The 22,080-nt window shown below is 43.1% G+C and overlaps 1 protein-coding gene across 3 annotated transcripts in view; it reads left to right on the top strand.

Annotated features, from left to right (window-relative positions):
* Positions 1-2,174, top strand: part of mad1l1 (mitotic arrest deficient 1 like 1) — a 610,531-nt gene extending 608,357 nt beyond the window's left edge. For all 3 annotated transcript variants that reach the window (XM_055651367.1, XM_055651368.1, XM_055651366.1), the window contains one exon: positions 565-2,174. In XM_055651367.1, the coding sequence (XP_055507342.1) occupies positions 565-723 (159 nt within the window). In that variant the 3' untranslated portion in view covers positions 724-2,174. The remainder of the gene's footprint in view (positions 1-564) is intronic.
* Positions 2,175-22,080: the final 19,906 nt, after the last annotated feature.

The following is a 22,080-nucleotide window of genomic DNA, read 5'->3' as shown; positions in this document are numbered from 1 at the left end:
TCTGATGATTCATTATGACATAACGAAAATGATGGAGATGTTGAGAGCTGAGAGCTGGCTTTCCACAATTACAGCAACAAATGAAGGCCAGTCTACTTTGAAGCTCCAGGCACCATCCCACAGATCTGCCTTTGATCAGATCTCAGATTTGCAAAGACAGGTTAGCGTTTCATGGAAGTAATGTCAAACAAATGTCAGCAAAACCACCATTTCAGTTTTTATTTAAATAATCGTCTACTTAAAATGATGTTAAACAGAATGCATGACAAAGATCTATAAGTGCCATCATTTTTGTTGGGTGTGATATTGAGAGAATTAATAGTGTCTCCCAGGTCTGGACTGGTCCCCGTTAAAGTTGTAAATATCTTTAAAATGGATCTTGCTATTTAATAAGAGTTAGAATGTCGGCGTCCACTTATATTAAGGATATGATAGGACTGTGGTGTGAGGGGCATGTTAAATACAGGAAGGAAATAATGAGAGAATTAGGGTAGGAGAATGTTTTATACTCAATGACATTTTTACCGTGTCAGTGGCTAATTTATTTTTTTGCTTTCTCTGCAGGCTGCCAACAGTCTGGGAGCAAAGATGCAGCTCCTGCAGACGGACTTCTCCAGTTCCCTCGATGAGCTGATCAACCTTCATCTGCATCACCAGAACAGTATCCCTGCATTCCTCAGTGCTATCACCCTCGACCTCTTCAGTCGCCAGACATTGGCATAGTGGAGGTGCAACTTGTGACGTTGAATAGAGTGGTTGATATATTTTCCTACGCTGCAAGGAAGCTTGATTTAGTAGTATTAATTAGAGATCAACTCAACATTTAGTTAGATTTGCAGCAGGGTGTTTGCTTGCTATGTTTTCCAAACATTTATTTTTGCTTTAGATGTGATTTTAATTAATTTCTTTGCTTTCATTCATCTCCTGGCAGCTGGAAAGGAGATTGAGCAGAGCATGAACTTCGCAGCTGCCGATGTCAGCGCTGCCTTGAGGGGTCTCCTTCTCATGCAGGGAGCGAGACAGATGCTGGGTTTTCAGATGGAGGGACATCAGAGTGAAGGACATGATTAAGAAATGATAAAACTCTTCTCACCAGTTGACATAAAACACAAGTGCTTAGCTATGTGGTGCCAAGCTATCCTGCTGTCCTTGGCAAAACTCCTGGTGCAAATCAGAGCATCCTGTTGTTAGTATAACTTCTTATCCACTAAACATCCATCAAGGTTTACTTGATGCACTCCTTATCCCTTCTACTCATTGTTCAGTCTTGTGTGATGGGCCAAAGATATCTATTCCCCACCAGCTGACAGCTCAATATACAGTGGCTCAGCTTAATACATGTTTGACTTATTAGGTGGGCTGTGCACTCTCTCTTGACAGATCTTTGTCAAACTTCAAGAGAGCAGATGATTCATAACGTGCAACTCCGCCAAGTTGGTACAAACCACCAAACTGAGGGAGACAGCACCTGAGTTTAGGTAATGCACAGTGGATAAAGGATTGAAGTCCAAGTTAGAATTTACCAAAGCTCTGGCACCAGTTGAGGAAAGATAGAAAAAGGTTCTCACTTCATTTGCATATTTTAATGACGTTAAACTTTGCACTTGGGTTGGAGGGAGGGGAAGGGGAAGAGAAATGGGGCAGGAGAGATGAGTGAAGCAGGGGACAGAGGAGGCAGAGGAGAGGGGGAGAGAGTAGTATCAGTGCATTTTTCTGGCTGAACTGTGTTTGATTTAGAATCCAGATTAAGTGTCCGTTGTATCAATAAGTCTTGGTGACTTTATTAGCCATGAACTTTTAGCTTTAGGGAACAATATATAAAATATCTGCTCTCTCCTCCGTCTGTATGAATGTCAGCAACTTGATTCAACTGCATTAAGGATAAACAAAGCCTCTTGCCATCCTGGTCTAGCCGCTGGGCCATCGTAGGTCTTTGAACAGCGATCAAGTGAAATTCCCTCATCCCTGCTTGATCCAAAGGATCCTCCTGCCTTGTCTGCAAACTAACAGGAAAGAGAGCAATATTACATATACGTTTATAACATGGTGTGTCTCCTTTGTACAAGGTTTGAATGAATTTATCTGCTCTGCTAGGATATCACATTATCTAATAAAATACTGCTTTATTTTCGGGAGATTTGATTAGTTACAAATAAAGATGCTGAGGATGGAAATGTTGTCTGACTTTTATTTAAGTAGAGCTGCAATGTTCAAAGACTACAAGCGAATGTGTTCTTACATTTTTAATTAAAAGGATTGAGCAGATGATTTGAATACAGTAGCCGTAATAGCTGGATTTCCCATCTGCAGATCACGCACCATTATATGCGAGCAAATGTGTTTCATTTCTGTAATTTACTTTTATGAGTTATCTTAAATGGTTGGAAGGTTTTTGTTTCCAGTTACCAGATAGGTTTGGCAACATCTGACGGAAATCTGGTTGAGAAACTGCTTTGGAAATTGGAAGTGCAACACCAGTATTTCTGTGCTGTGGCTTGTGAGTCCAGTCTCACTATCGTTCCACCCTGTCACAAATTGCAAGGGCAGCACATTATTGTGGGAAAGGGCTGATAGATCAGCTTATCGTGTGTCAGCCATAATGCAGTCCTACATCTGAGATTGGAGCTGGTGTTCACCCCGGTCACTGCATTGTCAAAGCAGCTATACAACATGCTGTCTTTGAAGGGTCTCGACCCGAAACATCTCCCACTCCTTCTGTCCAGAGATGCTACCTGTCCCGCTGAGTTACTCCAGCATTTTATGTCTATCTTCTAAATCAGCATCTGCAGTTCCTTCCTACACATGCTGTCTTTCGAATGGGCTGTCAAATGAAGACCCTGCACATCCTCTTCAGACAACATACGATAACCTCTCGTGCTGCATCAGAGAGCAGTTGTTATTTCTATTGCCTTGCGGTCACTATTTACATTTCAGTCAATTTAACCAAAAAGGTGCTCTTTTGATTGAGGCGCATAAATTACCTGTCATATTTCCTCCACCTCACCATTTACTATGTTTTAAAAGCCACACCCTGGCTGTAAAATATTGGGATGTCCAGGGTTTGTGAGAAGGGCCGTGGACGTGGCCCACAAGGGATAAGTCAATTGCATCCAGATTCTGCAGTTAGCTTCAGGATGCCAACGGCAAAGGCTGTGAAGCTTATTGTGTGCTTGTTGGCCCACAGCCCCCGGCAGGGTGGTTTCACAGCACCAGTGACAGGAGGGGTGAAAATAACTGCAAACGCAAACAGCTGCCTTAGCACTCTGAGTGATAAATCTCTATTGAACAGGTGGCACTTCTTACATAATGGCAATTGCCTAATTTCTGATCATTATGCTGAATGCCCATAACAGCAATCTAGGTCTACATCTGTTTCATATTGTGTTCAAGATCGATACATTACCTGACACATTCCGCACAGGACAGAAACAGACAGTTTGTGCCATTTGAGCCTCCAACAGGACTACAATGCAAAAGGTATTTCAATGGCATTAAAGTATTTTTGCCTGCCACAAGCTGATGAAAAACCACTAATCTTTCCTTTGCTTTTTTAGGCACCTCAATTTCCAGAACAAAGCAATAATATAAATGTTGTTATTCTGTTAATATCTATACGTTCACCATTTCCAATTTCCAATCAGTAATGTTGGCATATATAGCAGAGAGCCATTCCCTTTGTCCATATTGTCACCCAGTCAATCCTCTTCCCACCCCTTTCACTCAACTATATAGACATAATTTTCAAGGGACACAGGCTTTTCAGCCCAACTTGTCCCTGCCAACCTAGATGCCTCATCTACACTAGTCTCACCTGCCTGTGTTTGTCCGTGTATAGTTTCCCCGTGTATAGTACATGCCTCAACTTTGGCAGCTCATTCCATATACCCACCACCCTCTGTGTGAAAGGGTTGCCCCTCAGGTTCCTATTAAATCTTTACCCACTCCCCTTAAACCTATGTCCCTTGGTTTTTGATTTCCTTACTCTGGGTAAAAGACTGTGCATTCACCCTATCTATTCCACTCATTATCTTATATGCCTCTATAAGATCACCCCTCATCCTCCTGTGCTCCAAGAAATAAAGTCCTAGCCTTGCCAGTCTCCCCCTCTAGCTCGGGGGAGAAGAAGGATTGAACAGGTGGGACATACCTTAATTATGTTGGCTGCTTTTCCAAGTTAGCGTGAAATATAATTGGAGTCAGTGGTGGGGAGTCTGGTTTGTGTGATGGACTGAGCTACATCCACAACCCAACTCTCTGAAAATGCAGAGCTCTGAGGAATAATGTCTTATCCTGCCCAACCTTTAACTCAGTCATAGATATTTGCTGCACTCTTTCCATCTTAGTGGTATATTTCCTATAGCCGGGTGACCAGAACTGAATAGAGAGTTTAGTTTATTGTCACGTGTACCAAGGTACAGTGAAAATGTTTTGTTGCATGCTGACCGGTGCGGAAAGACAACACATGATTACAATCGTGCCATCCACAGTGTACAAATACATGATACATGAAATAATGTCAATAACTTTAAGTGCAAGGTAAAGAGTGATCAAAGATAGCCCAAGTGTCTCCAATTAGGTAGATAGTAGCTCTGGATTGCTCTCGAGTTGTTGATAGGATGGTTCCGTTGCCTGATAACAGCTAGGAAGAAACTGTCCCTGAATCTGGAGGTGAGTGTTTTCAAACTTTTCTACCTCTTGCCTGATGGGAGAATGGAGGTGGCCAGGGTGCGACGTCCTTGATTATGCTAGTGCTATTGCTGAGGCAGCATGAGGTGTAAATGGAGTCGATAGAAGAGAAGTTGGTTTTTGTGATGGTCTGGGCTGTGTAAATAATTCCCTGCAATTTCTTGCGGTCTTGGATGGAGCTGTTCCCAAACCATAATGTGATGCATCCCGATAAATGTATTTGTCTGTAGAAGTTAAGGAAGTAGAGGTGTTGGTGGGCTTTCTTCGCCATTGCTTCAATATGGGTGCTCCAGGAGAAGTTGGTGATATTTACTCCTAGGAATTTTACGAATTCAATCATCTCTACTTCGGTGCTGTATGTGTACAGCAAACCGGGATATGTGTACAGCTGTGTGTACAGGAAACCGGGATATGTGTACAGCTATGTGTACAGCAAACCGGGATATGTGTACAGCTATGTGTACAGCAAACCGGGATATGTGTACAGGGATATGTGTACAGCTACTCTTCTTGAAGCTGATCACTATCTCCTTTGTCGTGCTGACATTGAGGGAAATGTTGTTGTCTCGACACCAGGTCACGAGGTTCTCAATCTCCTTCCTGTACTCGGTGTCGTCATCATTTGATCTCCGGCCCACAAATGGTGGTGTCGTCTACGAATTTGTAAATTGAATTGGATTTGTACTTGGCTGCACAGTCGTGGGTATACAAGGAGTAAAGAGGGGGGCTGAGAACACATCTTTGAGGAGCATCAGTATTGAGCATTGTTGCAGAGGATGATTTGTCCCCTGTCCTCACTGATTAGGGTCTGTTGGTCAGGAAGTCGAGGATTGAAATTGCAGAGATGAGTGCTGACTCCCAAGTCCAGCGGGTTTGGTGATGAGCTTGGATATGATAATGGTGTTAAAAGCAGAGCTGCAGGCTACGAATAGGAGGCTGACATAGGTGTCTCTCTTATCCATGTGTTTAAGAGATGAGAGTAGGGCCAGGGAGATGGCATCCTCCATGGACTTGTTGTGGTGGCTGGTGAACTGAAGTGGGTAAAAGCTCCTTGGTAGACTGGATTTAATGCGCTCCATATCTAGCCTCTCAAAACATTTCATGATGGTGGATGTCAAGGCCACTGGATGGTAATCGTTAAATCATGAGATCTTGCTTTTCTTCAGCACTGGAATGATGGTCTTCTTGAACCAGGTGGGTTCTCTACTCTTGTTCCCTTTATAATATACATAAAGTTTATTTGGATTTTCTAATTTTCTTTGCCAAAGCTATTAAATGCCCCCTCCCCCCCGCCTCCCCCACTTTTGCTCTCCTAATTTCCCTAAATATACTCCTGCATTCCATATACTTCTCCAGAGCTTCAATATCTCTTGTCATCCAGGGTTCCCTATTGCTGCCAGGCTTACTCTTCACTTTAACAGGCACATGCAGTCCTTGAACTCTCGTTTGTAAAAGCCTCCCACTGTGGATACCAGCATTACGTTATCTAGCTTCAGGGCAGTCTTTTGTTTTTTCCCCCGGTTGTGGAGCCATATATTCATGGTAACATCCACTTTGCATCTACCTTATCGAGCCTCTTCACAAACAGCTGTCTCAAGGCACTCAGCGTTTATGCTGCTGTGCTACCATGTGGGTTTTCATTCCCATCTTCTAAACAGCTGCAGGAGCAGATATAAACTGAGAAGCACTCTTGCACTGATATTGCGGAGATTAAAATGTAATGGCAATAATGAAAGTTGGACATCAACATATGAGTCTGAAGAAGGGTCTCGACCCGAAATGTTGCCCATTCCTTCTCTCCAGAGATGCTGCCTCACCCGCTGAGTTACTCCAGCATTTTGTATATAACTTCAATTTAAACCAGCATCTGCAGTTCTTTCTTGCACAAACTATGCACTCATGTAACCTCTGAGTTGGGGAGGGGGGTGGTGATACAAGATTTATTTACAGGAGTGGGAGCAAGCAAATATAATTAGTTGGTTACACAGAAAAGCTGGAGAAACTCAGCGGGTGCAGCAGCATCTATGGAGCGAAGGAAATAGGCAACGTTTCGGGCCGAAACCCTTCTTCAAATATAATTAGTTGACTGATTTATGTGCAACTAATTGCAATTGCATTAGGCACATGAACATAAAGAATTGAATTGCAGGAAAAAATCAGCCAGTCCATCGTACTGGCTGCATTTCAAAACTAATATAAATTCTGGAGTGTCATACAGGATGACAATGGGCCCTTCAGCCCACCATGTTCACGTGAATATTCTGCCCATCAACACAAATCCTATTTGCTGCACTAGGTCAATTTCCTTCCATGACTTGCCTATTAAAGTGCCTCCGTGAATGCCCCTTAAATGTAGCGATTGTATCCTATTCCTCAATTACCTCTGGCAGTGAGTACCAGATATCAACACACTGTTCAAAAAATCATTCCCCTTTGAACCATTTTAACTACTTCCTCTTGCCTTAGCTACTTGATCTTGATTCTATTTACCTTACCACTGCCTCTCATAATCTTATATATTTCTATCAGATCACACTTCAGCCTTTTTCATCACAGAGAAAACAAGCCCCAACATATCTAATATTTTCCAATAACTAAAATCTCCAATTCAGGCAATGTTCTGGAGAATCTGAACTGTAATGAAATCACATTCTTCCTGTGTGTGGCAGCCAGAACTACACACAATACTCCAGTGCGGTATGTAGTGTTTTGTAAAGATGGCACATAATGGCACACCGTTTGTACCCTATGAGCATGGAAGCATGCCTACCAGCCCAACTTGTCCATGCTGACTAAAGTCCCCCATAGAAGCCATTCCTATCCATGTGCCTGTCCTGGTGTTTTTTGAATGCTGTTATAAACCTGTTTTTTATTGCTGTTATACCACCTCTCTGGGCAGTGAGCAGGTGCTATAGACCTGCACGGGAAGGTAAACGTTCCTGCCCCCACGAGTCTCGGGCAGATGGGGCTCGTCAGCCTGGGAAGGCAGTCCATCTAGGATAGGGAAAACTCTAATTTAAAACCTCCACTGCCTTGTGGCCATATCCAGTCATGGAAAAGGCTCCAGGAGTAAACCTCAAGAAAATCCGGAGTCGGAGCCCCTAAGGCAGTTCGTCGTTGTCTACAACCTCGCTCTGGCAGCTCCTGCGACAGTGCTGGTGCCAAACTGTAACGGCCCTGCTGTTCCTTTGGATCGATCAGCGACGTGGAGGGGTCGTGCTGCATGGACAACAGCCTGTCCTCCATTTAACATCGCCCATGTTTGCATCCGACAAACTAGGATGCATCACCCATGGTCAGTCATGACCGAGGAAGGGCCTACTATACCACCTCCTCTGGCAGCTCATTCCATGTACCCAAGGCAAGGCAAGACAAGGCAACTTTATTTATATAGCACATTTCATACACGAGGCAGACTCAAAGTGCTTCACATAAAAACATGTCATACAATAAAATGAAATAAAATAGAACTAAAAGAAAAGAAAAGCAAAATTAAAAATGCATTATAAAAAGTGCAAAAGTTAAAAGTGCAATGTAGTTAAGATTTAGCTGAAAGCTAAAGTAAACATAAAAGTTTTCAGTCTTGTTTTAAAAGTGGTCAAAGTTGAGGCAAGTCTTAAATCTTCAGGAAGTTTATTCCAGCTATTTGTTGCATAGTAACTAAATCCTGCTTTCCCATGTTTTGTATTTACTCTGGGAATCACTAACAGATTGGTTTCAGAAGATCTTAGCGGTCTAGAAGGCTTATATAGTGGAAGCATGTCAGTGATATACTTTGGTCCTAAACCATGTAGTGATTTATAGGTGAGCAGCAGGATTTTAAAATCAATTCTCTGACATACAGGGAGCCAATGTAAGGATTTAAGAATTGGTGTAATGTGTTCAAATTTTTTGGTCTTTGTTAGAACTCTAACAACAGCGTTCTGAACAAGCGGTAGCTGCCTGACAGTTTTTTTCGGAAGACCTGCAAGGATACCGTTACAATAATCTAGCCTGCTAGTAATAAAGGCATGTACAAGTTTTTCTAAGTCTTGAGCTGACATGAGTCCTCTTAATTTTGCTACGTTTTTGAGGTGATAGTAGGCCGATTTTGTTACTGATTTGATGTGACTGTCGAAATTTAAATCTGAATCCATAATGACCCCAAGATTTCTGGCTTTGTTTGAAGTTTTCAGGGTCAGAGACTGTAGGTGTTGGGTTACTCTAAGCCTTTCTTTTTTAGCACCAAAAACAATTATCTCCGTTTTGTCCTTATTTAGTTGGAGAACATTTTGGCACATCCAGTCTTTGACTTGCTCAATGCACTGGCACAGCAGATCTATGGGGCGATAGTCATTTGGTGATAGCGCTACATAGATTTGAGTGTCATCGGCATAGCAGTGGTGGTCAATATTATTATTTTGCATGATTTGCCCTAGTGGGAGCATGTAGATGTTGAATAAAGAGGGCCCTAACATTGAACCTTGCGGGACTCCACACGTCACGTTGGTTGGTTCTGATACAAAGTCACCAATGGAAACAAAATACCCACCAACGTGTGACTGAAAAAATATCCCTCAGGTTCCTATTAAATATTGCCCCTCTCGCTGTGAGCATATGTCCTCTGGTGAAGAATCAACACATCTTTAGGGAGTCATTGCCCACCATATAATGTATGACAGAGTCTCTTAATTCCCTGGCAAATGAACCTGACTTTATCCATTTCCACTTAGTGAAAGAATGAGTTTGTGTTCTTTGGTCTGGCCCCAACTGTTAAACCAATTATTCAATTTGCTCTACAGAACTTGCTGAAAATAAACTCAATGTGTTTGGCAGTATCCGAAAGAGAAACAGAGTTAATGTTTTAGGTCAATGACCTTTCATCCAATGTCTTCTTGTCAAGTCAGATAAAAGATCAACAACTCAAAGGATTAACTCTAACCTACATTCACCAATTGTCATTTATTTTAGTTGCGTTTCAGCATTGTATTTTTTCTTCCCTGTGTTTTTATTCTTTTCATTGATGCCGGCTTTCAACCCAAAACGTCGACAATTCTCTTCCCCTGCACACATGCTGCTCGACTGCTAAGTCACTCCAGCAGTTTGTTTATAACACAAAGGATGAACTCTATTACGGTTTCCACACGTGCTGCAAAACCCGCTGTGTATTTAAAACACGCCCCTTTTGAATTTCAGATTCCCAGAATCTGCACTTTTCTGCTTTGTATGCTGACTGGACCATGCTGGTCAGATATACGATCTTTTATTGCTTTCGCAGTAAGAGGATGGAAAATTAGTTCAGATGCTGGTTTAAACCGAAGATTGACAAAAAAGCTGGAGTACTTAAGCGGGGCAGGCAGCACCTCTGGAGAGAAGGAATAGATGACATTTTGGGTCGAGACCCTTTTTCAGACCAGTCAGGGAAAAGGGAAATGAGAGATATAGACGATGATGTTGAGAGATAAAGAACAATGAATGAAAGATATGCAAAAAAAAGTAACGATGATAATGGAAACAGGCCATTGTTAGCTATTTGTTGGGTGATAACGAGAAGCTGGTGCGACTCTCGTAGGGGACGGATCGAGAGAGGGAATGCCAGGATTACTTGAAGTTAGATAAATCAATATTCATACCACTGGGCTGTAAGCTGCCCGAGCATGAATTAAATTACACTACAAGTCCCAGCAATAATAGAGGGGACTGAGTCATTTGAAAAGCAAAATACTGCAAACACTCAAAAATTGAAGTAAAACAGAAAACATTGGATGTCCCCAACAGGTCAGGCAGCATCTGGGGAGAGAGAAACAGAGTAAACCTTTCATGTCAAAGATCTTTTATCTGAACTGGAAAATGTTAGACATAAAACATGTTTTAAATTACAGAGAAGGAAGAAAACCGGAGAAAACAAGGAATGTCTTGTGATATGCGGGAGACCAAAAGAGAAGGAAAGGCGCAAATAGTAGGTGCTGGATATGAGAGGTGAGGTTTTGATAATGGCATCCGATCTGTCTGATGTAGGTGTAAATGAAACAAGATGTATGGAAATGAAGGAAAGAGATAAAAACAACAGATAGAAACAAACTGCAAAATGTTGTATTTGTTGGAAATCTGAAATAACAGTGAATGCTGGTTAGAGAGTGGACAGGGCTGAGTATCAGACGTTGTTGAGCCCAGAGGCCTGTGACCGACTCCGTTGGAAGGTAAGGTGCTGCTATTTGAGCTTACTTTGGCCTTCTCAGAGGTCAACGACAGAGAGGTCAGTGTAGCATGGAGAATTAAAGTAACATTCATCTATGACACCTTTACAGACTGAACAGAGGTTACCCAATCTGCATTTGATTCTTCCGGTGAGGAGGAGACCGTATTGGTGAGCACTGAAGGCAACACAGTATTTTGCTTGAGTTTGTGGAAGGTGGAAAGAGAAGAGGTAAAAGAGCAGTGTTCCATATCCCTCGGCTGCATGGGGAAGTGCCAAGAGAAGAGAAATGGTTGGTGGAGGAGGAGTAAACAGCCCTTTGGGTTATTGAAAGGGGAAGGGAATATGTGCTTGGTGGAGGCAGAAGTTAATATCCTCTCAATGTAGCTGGTGTAGCTGAAGGTAAGGATAAATGGAACCCTTTCATCATGCCAGGTGGAGGAGAGAGTGTAAGATTGAAAATGCAGAGAATGGAACAGACATGATTGGGAGCCCTGTTAACCTTGCAGAAACCATATACGGATTGGGCAAGTGCTGTGCAGAATACTTCCATTCAGTCCACAAGGGTGACCCTGAGCTTTCCAATTCCTATCACACTGTCATGGGTAGAAAATGCAAACTCCACACTGACAAAACCAGGTGTCAAGAACCTAGGTCACAAGAGTTGTGAGGAAGCATCTCTAGTGGCTGCACTGCTACATCACTGTTTCTGACTTTGGCCTTTACACTGCTCCAACACAACCCATTGCACATTCAAGGCAAACATATCATCTTCTAATTAGTTAGATTACAGCCCTTGGGACTTCACATTAAATTTAACAATATCCAACTCTGAAAACTTATAAGGTTTACTCTGGGTTTGTTTTCTCTCCATGGTGATTGTGCAATTTCCCTGACAATTATGTCTGGGAGTGACTTGAATTGATTTGGTACACAAGGTACCATCCTCTGAGCAGAAATAATCCTACTCTAATGAGAAGATTCTTGGTCGTGTCACAGGTTCCATCTTCAATGTATTGATTGTCACAATGGTGTTAGTATTCCATTTATTATTGAAAGAGGAATAGGCCATTTAACTCTTCTATCTATCCAACGCAATGTTATCAACATTGGGGCAGAAGTGACCTGTACAAGGGACGGGTTGCACCTTAATTGGAAGGGGACCGACATTCTGGCAGGCAGGTTTGCTAATGCTACACGGGTAGGTGTAAACTGAAAAATGGGGGGGCGGGTGACAGGGCGGGGTCAACAATGTGGACGCATATCATAGAAACATAGAAATTAGGTGCAGGAGTAGGCCATTCGGCCCTTCGAGCCTGCACCGCCATTCAATATGATCATGGCTGATCATCCAACTCAGTACCCCGTACCTGCCTTCTCTCCATACCCTCTGGCCACAAGGGCCACATCTAACTCCCAGGGCGGACCCTCTGTGGCAGAGAGTTCAACAACACTCTGTGTGAGTTCTCGTATCCCCCTTATCCTTGCTGGAGCTAACGGGAAAGAGAGTGTAGGAAAGGCCATGTTTAAACTAAAAGGGCAGGAGGATGGGACCCAATGCAAGGAGATAGAAACAAAAAGTAGAAGGGAGATAAGAAAAACTAACCTGAAAGCTTTGCGCCTGAATGCGAGGAGCATTTGAAAAAAGGTGGGTGAATTAAATGCGCAGTTAGTAGTTATGGGATTTGATATAGTTGGAATTACGGAGACATGGCTCCAGGGTGACCAAGGCTGGGAGCTAAACATGCGAGGGTATTCGATATTCAGGAAGGATAGACAGAAAGGAAGAGGAGGTGGGGTGGCATTGCTGGTTAAAGAGGAGATGAATGCAATAGCAAGAAGAGCCACTAGCTTGCGTGCTGTAGAATCGGTACGGGTAGAATTACGAAATAGCCATGGGCAGAAAACGCTTGTTGGTGTGGTATACAGACCCCACCAAAGAGCAGTAGGGAGGTTGGGGAGAGCATCAAGCAGGAAATTAGGGATTTGTGGAGCAAAGGTACAGCAGTTATGATGGGTGACATTAATCTACGTATAGATTGGACCAACCAAACTGGTAACAGTGCTGAGGAGGAGGATTTCCTAGAATGTATACGGGATGGGTTTTTAAAACAATATGTAGAGGAACCGACCAGAGGGCAGGCCATCCTAGACTGGGTATCGTGTAAAGAGGAAGGATTATTTCGCGATCTTGTTGTGTTTTGGTTCTGTCTTCAGTAAGGAAATCTCCCAGAAATACTAGGGGACCAAGGATTACGTGGGAGGGAGGAACTGAAGGGAATCCACATTAGTCAGGAAATGGTGTTAGGTAAACTGTTGGGACTGAAGGCAGATAAATCCCCAGTGCCAGATGGTCTGCATCCCAGAGTACTCAAGGAGGTGGCCCTAGAAATCGTGGGTGCATTGGTGATTATTTTCCAATGTTCTCTTGACTCTGGATCAGTTCCTGTGGACTGGAAGTTAGCCAATGTAACTTCACTTTTTAAGAAAGGAGGGAGAGAGGAAACAGGGAATCATAGACCAGTTAGTCTTACATCGGTAGTGGGGAAGATGCTGGAGTCGATTATTAAAGGTGTTATCGCAGCGCATTTGAAAAGCAGTGACTGAATCGGACAAAGTCAACATGGATTTATGAAAGGGAAATCATGCTTGACTCATTTTTTGGAATTTTTTGAGGATGTAACGAATAAAATGGATAAGGTAGAACCAGTTAATGTGGTGTATCTGGACTTTCAAAAAGCCTTTGACAAGGTCCCACACACGAGATTAGGGGGCAAAATTAGAGCACATGGTATTGGGGATAGGGTATTGACATGGATAGAAAACTGGTTAGCAGACAGGAAGCAAAGAGTAGGAATTAATGGGTCCTTTTCAAACTGACAGGCAGTGACTAGTGGGGTGCCGCAAAGGTCGGTGCTGGGACCCCAGTTGTTTACAATATATATATATATTAACGATTTAGACGAGAGAATTAAATGTAGCATCTCTAAGTTTGCGGATGACACGAAGCTGGGTGGCAGTGTCAGCTGCAAGGAGGATGCTGTGAGGCTGCAGGGCAACTTGGATAGGTTGGGTGAGTATGGCAGCTGGAGTATAATGTGGATAATGTGAGGTTATCCACTTTGGTGGCAAGAACAGGAAGGCAAATTATTATCTGAATGGTGTCAGATTAGGAGAAGGGGAGGTGCAACGAGACCTGGGTGTGCTTGTACATCTGTCACTGAAAGTAAGCATGCAGGTACAGGAGGCAGTGAAGAAAGCGAATGTCATGTCGGCCTTCATTGCGAGAGGATTTGAGTTTAGGAGCAAGGAGGCCCTACTGCAGTTGTACAAGGCCCTGGTGTGACCGCACCTGGAGTATTGTGTGCAATTTTGGTCTCCTAATTTGAGGAAGCACATTATTGCTATTGAGGGAGTGCAGTGCAGGTTCACCAGGTTAATTCCCGGGATGGCGGGACTGACGTATGATGAAAGAATGGGTCGAGGGGGCTTGTATTCGCTGGAATTTAGAAGGTTGAGAGGATATCCCTTACCTAAACATATTAAATTCTTAGAGGATTGGACAGGGTGGATGCAGGAAAAATGTTCCCGATGTTGGCGGAATCCAGAAACAAGGGTCACAGTTTAAGAATAAGGGATAAGCATTTAGGACTGAGATGAAGACAAATCTTTTCACCCAGAGAGTTGTGACTCCGTGGAATTCTCTGCCACAGGCAGTGGAGACCTTCACTGCATGTTTTCAAGAGAGTTGGATTTAGCTCTTAGTCCTAAGGGAATCAATGGATATGGGGAAAAAGCCGGAACAGGGTACTGATTTTGGATGATAAGCCATGATCATATTGAATGGTGGTGCTGGCATGAAGGGCCGAATAGCCTACTTCTGCACCTATTTAGAACTCAACAGAGGAGGACAGAGGGGTTAATTAAGAGGGGGAATAAAGAGCATGAAAGAAAGCTTGCGGGGGGGAATATAAAAACTGACTGTAAAAGTTTCTATAGGTATGTGAAAAGGAAAGGATTAGTGACGATGAATAGATCCCTTACAGTCAGAGACAGATGAATTTTTTAATGGAAAACTAGGAAATGGAAGAACAGTTAAACGAGTACTTGGGTTCTGTCTTCACTAAGGAAATCTCCTGGAAATACTAGGGGACGAAGGATCTCGTGGGAGGGAGGAACTGAAGGGAATCCACATTAGTCAGAAAATGGTGTTAGGTAAACTGTTGGGACTGAAGGCAGATAAATCCCCAGTGCCAGATGGTCTGCATCTCAGAGTATTCAAGGAGGTGGCCTTAGAAATCGTGGGTGCATTGGTGATCATTTTCCAATGTTCTCTTGACTCTGGATCAGTTCCTGTGGACTGGAGGTCAGCCAATGTAACTCCACTTTTTAAGAGAGGAGGGAGAGAGAAAACAGGGAATCATAGACCAGTCAGTCTTACATCGGTAGTGGGGAAGTTGCTGGAGTCGATTATTAAAGGTGTTATCGCAGCGCATTTGAAAAGCAGTGACTGAATCGGCCAAAGTCAACATGGATTTATGAAGGGGAAATCATGCTTGACTAATCTTTTGGAAAATCATTCTATGTTTCTATAACATAAAGCATATGTACAGCACAGGAACAGGTCCTTTGTCCACAATGTCCATATCAAAATGACATGCCAGAGTCAGGCATGGCTCATCCGAATCTTAACGCAGATGCCCTTCCTTGGTACCACACACTTGATGTCCTGGCCTAACAAATGAAAATAATGAGTCTTTCTAACCCACACCCAGCCTAGATAACTTCAGGAAAAGACGTGTGGATTTCCAATACACGTTGTGTGATAACTTCCTCCTGCTATAGTATCTTTAAATGGGTTCACTCCAGTTCTGTTAGATCCTATTCTGAATGCCCAGGAAATAGTTTCCCTTGATCCTATGGACTCCCTATCATCATAAACTCCTTTCATTTCATTTATTTTACATATTCAAGTGGGGAGATAGGAAGGCACAATGTTACGGGGTGATCACTGATCCGCGCGGACTCGGTGGGCTGAAGGATCTACAGGTAAAGTCTACAGTCTTTAGTCTAAAGTTAGAAAATGTATGAAAATACATTAAATGCATGCAATTCCCCACAAGAAGTTCAAGGAAAAAGATTTGTAGCACAGTGGAGCTGTGCATACCAGTAAATGCATGCCTCTGCAATTCACAGCATCGATACCAATAATTGCACAGAACAAGAAAGAGAAGTAACACCTCCAATAACATGTAACTTGAGTCATTTTAGTCTGCTTTTCCCCCCCTCTGTTTTACTCTTAACAATTATATATAGTAGTATCTTCACTCTTGATCATTCCCGCCTAAAGCTTTTATCTTGCTCTCCACTTATTTTTGAAACGTTGCCCCCCGTTGTTGAATTCTCCTTCTGATTCAAGTGCTATGAAAAATAATTATCTGATAGTCTGCCCTATCAATGTCACAGTATTTAGGAGCTTTCCTTTGGTGGGGAATGGCACCCTCTGCTGTAGACATATGTCACACAGATCCAGAGATCCCAAGTACAATCCTCTGTTCATTGCTGAAACAATAACTGGAGAACAGAGTGTAACCTCATCATGTCCAAGCAAGGAGCTCGTTCTTCGTGGATGGAATGAGGCCAGGCTCAGATTCACCGATGAAGGTGTAGTCATTTGGGTATTGTACCTGAAAGGCAGATGGTACTAAAGCAATTACACTCTGGCTTTTCTCCAGTGCTTCAGGAGAAGAGAGATTGAAATAAAACGTTCAGCTCTGCCACAACTTTTTATCCTAATTATGATATTGCCCCACTCAGCTCCAATAACACACGTGTTAGCACTAAATCCAAGTTAGGTGATAGCAGAATAGACATGGAAACGGGCCCTTCAGCCCACCAAGCCTGCACTGACTGTCAAACACCCATTTGCACTTTTCCTCATATACTGCATTCCAATCAACTAACACACAGGCCATCAATTCTCCTGCCACCCACCTACACAATAAGCAGTTGGAGGGTGCTGAGAGTACTTGGAAACAAAACAAAACCAGTTTAGTGGAAGGAGTAGATGGTGGTAGTGGAAGTTTGTTACTCAGTCTAGGGGCCAATGACCAGTGGTGTCTTGCAGGGATCGATGCTGAGTTCCCTGGTGTTTGTCATCTATATTAAAAATTTGTATGACATTATTATTATTAACATGGTTAATAAGTTTGCGGATTACACAAAATTTCTGGTGTAGGATGGTGAGGAGGGTTATCAAAAATGCTGGGATCTGGAAGAATTGGGGCGTGGGTCAAGGAATGGCAGATGGAATTTAAATTGGACAAGTGTGAGGTGTTACATTTTGTTATGTTAAGCCGGGGCACATCTCACACAATAAATTTGAGTGTCCTGGAAAGTATTGTGGAAAAGTGCGACCCAAGGTACACAGTTCCCAGATAGTGGTGATGCAGGTGTACAGGACGGTGAAAGGAGAGTTTGGCTATCTGGCCTTCATCAGTCAGAGCATTGCATACAGAAATTGCAATGTCATGTCATTGGTGAGACTGCACATGTAATATTGTGTGCAGTTCTAGTTGCTCAGGATGTTGTTAAGTTGCAAAGGGGCTGAAAATATTCACCAAGATGTTATCGGGTCTAGAGGGCTTGAATTATATGGGCAGGTTGGATAGGCTGGGACTTTATACCCTGGATCATGGAAGTTGAGGGGTGACCTTATGGAGGAATACAAAACCATGAGGGGTATAGATAAGGTAGATTGTTATCCTCATTTCCCTAGGATAGGGAGTCGAAAGCTGGAGGGCATAGGTTTAAGATGAGGGAGGAAAGATCTGAAAGGGACCTGAGAGGATGATGGGTATGTGGAACGATCTGCCAGAGAAAGCTGTGGAGGTGGATACAATTACATGTTAAAAACATTTAGGTAGTTGACATGGATAGGAAATGCTTTGATGGATGAGCTAAATGCAGCAAAACGGGGCAAGCTCAGAAATGACTTGGTCAGGATGGGCAAGTTGGGCCAAATGGTCTCCATGCTGTATGTCTCTCTAACAAAGAGATAGTAAGCCGTAGGCTTGAATTTCATCAGTCTTTATCCTGCCCTTACAGCCACAGTATTTATGTGACCAGTCCAGTGAGACTTTAGGTATCTTTTTTTTAATGACGTGCACTAAAATCTAGTGAAAAGCTTTGTTTTGGTGCTAGGCAGGCAGATCATACTGTATATGAGTATAACAGGTAGAGTAGAAGAGAAAATAAGAGTGCAGAATATAGTGTTACATCTACAGAGAAGGAATGGTTTAAAAAAAGTGCAGGAACCACATGGGGTAGATTGGAAGATCATGAATTCATTCTTAGCATATGACTTTAGCTACAGGGTGGAAGATTGCAACCTTCACGTGGTCCGCCCTGTTTTGACGAATGCTATCAATCTGGCGTGCACAATCAAATAAGATCAAATAGAACAAGTTGTCCTACAACGTTAGGCTGTGCACGCCATACGCAAGAAAAGAAGAAGACTTTAGCTGCATGAAATCTTGTGTAGACCAGAACAACAGACTTCCTCCTCTAATTAACCCTGGCCTTCCTTTTAATATCCAAATTATTTAATTAATATGTGAGTTTGGTGTTCCGAAAAGAGTTCGGTGTTCCGGGTTGAGCTGGAGTTAGCGCTTCTTCTCCGTGCTGGGGGCCGGTGTCCCGTCAGTCCAGGGTCACCCCGGGCAGGGATGCGACACACGGGAGGGGACGAGGACGGTTCAGTAGCAATTCAACAGTGCTTGCAGCGACGGAGATCCGGGTTCGATCCTGACTACGGATGAAACGCAGGTCTGTATACACGCAGCAGCACAGTTGCTGAGAATGTTTGTCGTGAATGACCTATGACCTGGGCATGCGCAGGTGAAATACCAAATTCGCTTATTGCATTTAAATGTCCAATTACATGGTGAGATCGAATATATATCTGCAGATCACTAATTCAGGACAGTTGATTACTGATCCAATATTAAATTGACATGGCTAAATGGGATGGTTTGTTGTTGTAATGTCTGAGTAATTCCATGTAAATTAAAATGCCAGATTTGCAAATCACTTCAGTCCCTGTTGTTGGGATATAGGGGCGACCTGCTTGCTCTTCTCCGCATGTTGCATTGTTGTACTTTTCAAGTTAATTACCTAATTTTAGCAGTTGATACTGCACTATAATTTAACTATTAGGTGACACAATTCAAGAACATGCAAATAAGCCATATTTCGACAATGACCTTGTCAAAATGACGACTTAATGTCAAAAAGCACTTTCAGCATGTTTTATTTGGCTTTGCAATTTCTCAGTGATTTTTTTTTCACGTTAATTTGTTCAAATATTGCCATATAAATGTGTTAAACACAAAATAATAACCAGACAATGTGATTTTCAGTGTAATGGGTTCAGTAGTGTGATACCAACTGCATTCACCACTGGGTTTATATCCACATGAATAATGTTGCAGTCATCTTGGTGCATCTTTAACCTCTTTATATTCTTTCAGTTTTGGTCAAATGGCATTATTCCATCCCCTTCCCCGGGGATTGAGTGAAGATTGGATGATGCATGGAGTTATCATTCCATGTCTCTGAAGTTACGAGCCCCTGGCCAATACAAAACCAAATTCTACTTTCCTGATGCTTACACAATGATGGAGCTGTTAATTAATCTTGGCAATCAGGAAAATCAATTAGTCCACAGCTGATGCAGCAAAACTTAGAGGCAGAGAAAGCCACAGGTTTAGAATCACTCCTTCCTCCCAAGTACACCACGTTTACCTCACCTTGTGATTCAGATTACACATGCTCTGAAAGCTAAAACTGTATTTTCTAAACGAGATACATCTAAATTGCTCACACCATTAATGTTTCCTTTAGCAAACATTTGACAACAGTTCCTTGGAGGGAACAGGGCAGCAGACACAAGGGGGAAAACCACCAACCCCATTCACCATTTCACAACCATTTTGACAAAAATGTATCACTGTTTCTTTATTAATGAATAGAAAGGCCCTGGGGCTCTCCATCTACAACAATGGGAAGACTGCCAAAGTGCAGGGCACCATTGTAGCACAGCTGGTTGAGCAGCTACTTCACAGCGCCAGAGACCCGGGTAAAATCCTGACCTGGGGTGCTGCTTGTGTGTAGTTTGCATGTACTCCCTGGAACCACGTGGGTTTCCTCCAGGTGCTCTAGTATCCTCCCACATCCCAAAGATGCTTAATAGAAGGGGTAAATAGAGTGGATGTTTCATCTGAGTTTGGTTTATTTATACCTTATGCTGCCTCGGCAAGGCCAGCAGAATAATCAAGGATGAGTCACAGCCCGGCCACTCCCTCTTCTACCCTCTCCCATCAGGCAAAAGGTATAGAAATGTGAAAACGCACAGATACAGAGACTGTTTCTTCCCAGCTATTATCAGTCAACTGAACCATCCTACCACAACTACAATCACAATCACAATAATACTTTATTAGCCAAGTATGTTTTGTGACATACGAGGAATTTCATTTGCCAACTCAGTCATAGAAATAAAAAGCAAAGGAACACACAAAATACATTTTAACATAAACATCCACCACAGTGACTCCTCCACATTCCTCACTGTGATGGAAGGCGAAAAAAAGTTCAAATCTCTTCTCTCGAGCCAGGAGAGTTGACGAGAGATCTTCCTCCCGTAGATGGTGGCTGGCCTCCTCATCGGGGCAGTCAGCTCCTGCATCGAGAGGTGGTGGGGGGGGGGGGGGTGGGGGGAATTTCAGCTCCCGTGCGCCGGGCGATTTGACCCCGGCTGTGGTTTCCGGAGCTTCCCGACTCGGTCTCTCCCGAGACTGCGAGCCCTTGATGGTATAGTCCGCAGTCTGTAGTTGGAGCGTCGATCCCAGACAAGGAATCGGCCCCGATGGTATGTTTACGCCCCGCGGTGGGGCCCAAAGTCAGTCCCAAGGGAGGCTTCCAGCTCCATGATGTTTGGCCACAGAGCGACTGGAGATATGACCCACAAAACAATCGCATCTCCGGCAAGGGAAGGGACTGAAAATAAAGTTTCCCCCGACCCCCCTCCCCCACCCCCACATAAAACAAACCTGAGAACATTTACACAAACTTTTAAAACACACTAAAAATAACAAAAAAAACAGAGACTGTTGGCGTGGCTGCCAATCGCAGTGATAGAAAACCAGATTAGGCCATTCGGCCCTTTTTGCACCGCCATTCAATATGATCAGATTTCATCCAAATCATAAGGTCCATATGCAGCTTGCCAATAGGCCCATCTTTGACCCACAAAGTCAATATTCCAGCCATCCAACATTCCAGAGATTCACACTCTCTGTGTGAAAAAATCTGACTCTAATCCCCTTTTTCCTTAACCACACAGCTGTTCCCCCTCAGCAAATCGATTATAACCCCTTCATTTGGATAAGATCCCCTCTCAATCTTCTTTCAACAGTTTCAACCAACTATCCAGTTTCATCATAAGCTCTGATGACCAGGAAAACCAGAACCGTCACTGCTGACTCTATGGCAATCAATGTCCTTCCTGAGATTTGGAGACTCCAGATTTTCCAATCTTTTGATCCCACGATTTAGCGGTGGCTTGCAAACACCCATTGACCCACAAAGTCCTTCTGCCCAACATGTAGATACACTGGGCTGTAATCCCATTTTGGTCCTGTGTTGCCCTTAGTCGAGACTTCCTTGGTCCAATCAACAGTTTCAGAGCACTTTGTATGTTGTACAGCACAGAAAGGACCCCTTCAGCTGACCAGCATCATCTGCTAACCAAGTTTTGCCATTCGAATTAGCATGGCTTGCCTGGCATTCTGCCCAAATTGCTGTCATTTTCTGTTGCCCTTAGTAGACCCTTGGTGCAAGTCTAAATGTCTCTCAGCACAGAAAAATTGTAATCTGATAACCCTTTTGCCATCGAATTCCATTTGCCTGCATTAGAATTGTATCTTTCTATGACTTGCCCATTTCAAGTCTAAACGTCTCTCAATTGTAATGATAGTATCTGACTCCATCACAAGATGTGTTCCAGATATCAACCATTCTCTGTGTGAAGAACAGACACCTCGCATCCACTTTAGAACTACTTTTTTTTTTGTAATGTTAGGACTGTAGAAATGCAATTTCGTTCAAACCAAGCTGTTTGAATGGCAATAAAATGCATTATATTCTATTCTATTCTT

Source organism: Leucoraja erinacea, chromosome 20, assembly GCF_028641065.1.
Source record: "Leucoraja erinacea ecotype New England chromosome 20, Leri_hhj_1, whole genome shotgun sequence".
NCBI lineage: Eukaryota > Metazoa > Chordata > Chondrichthyes > Rajiformes > Rajidae > Leucoraja > Leucoraja erinaceus.
Note: the sequence above shows the minus strand (reverse complement) of the source record. Positions and strands in the feature narration are given on the sequence as shown.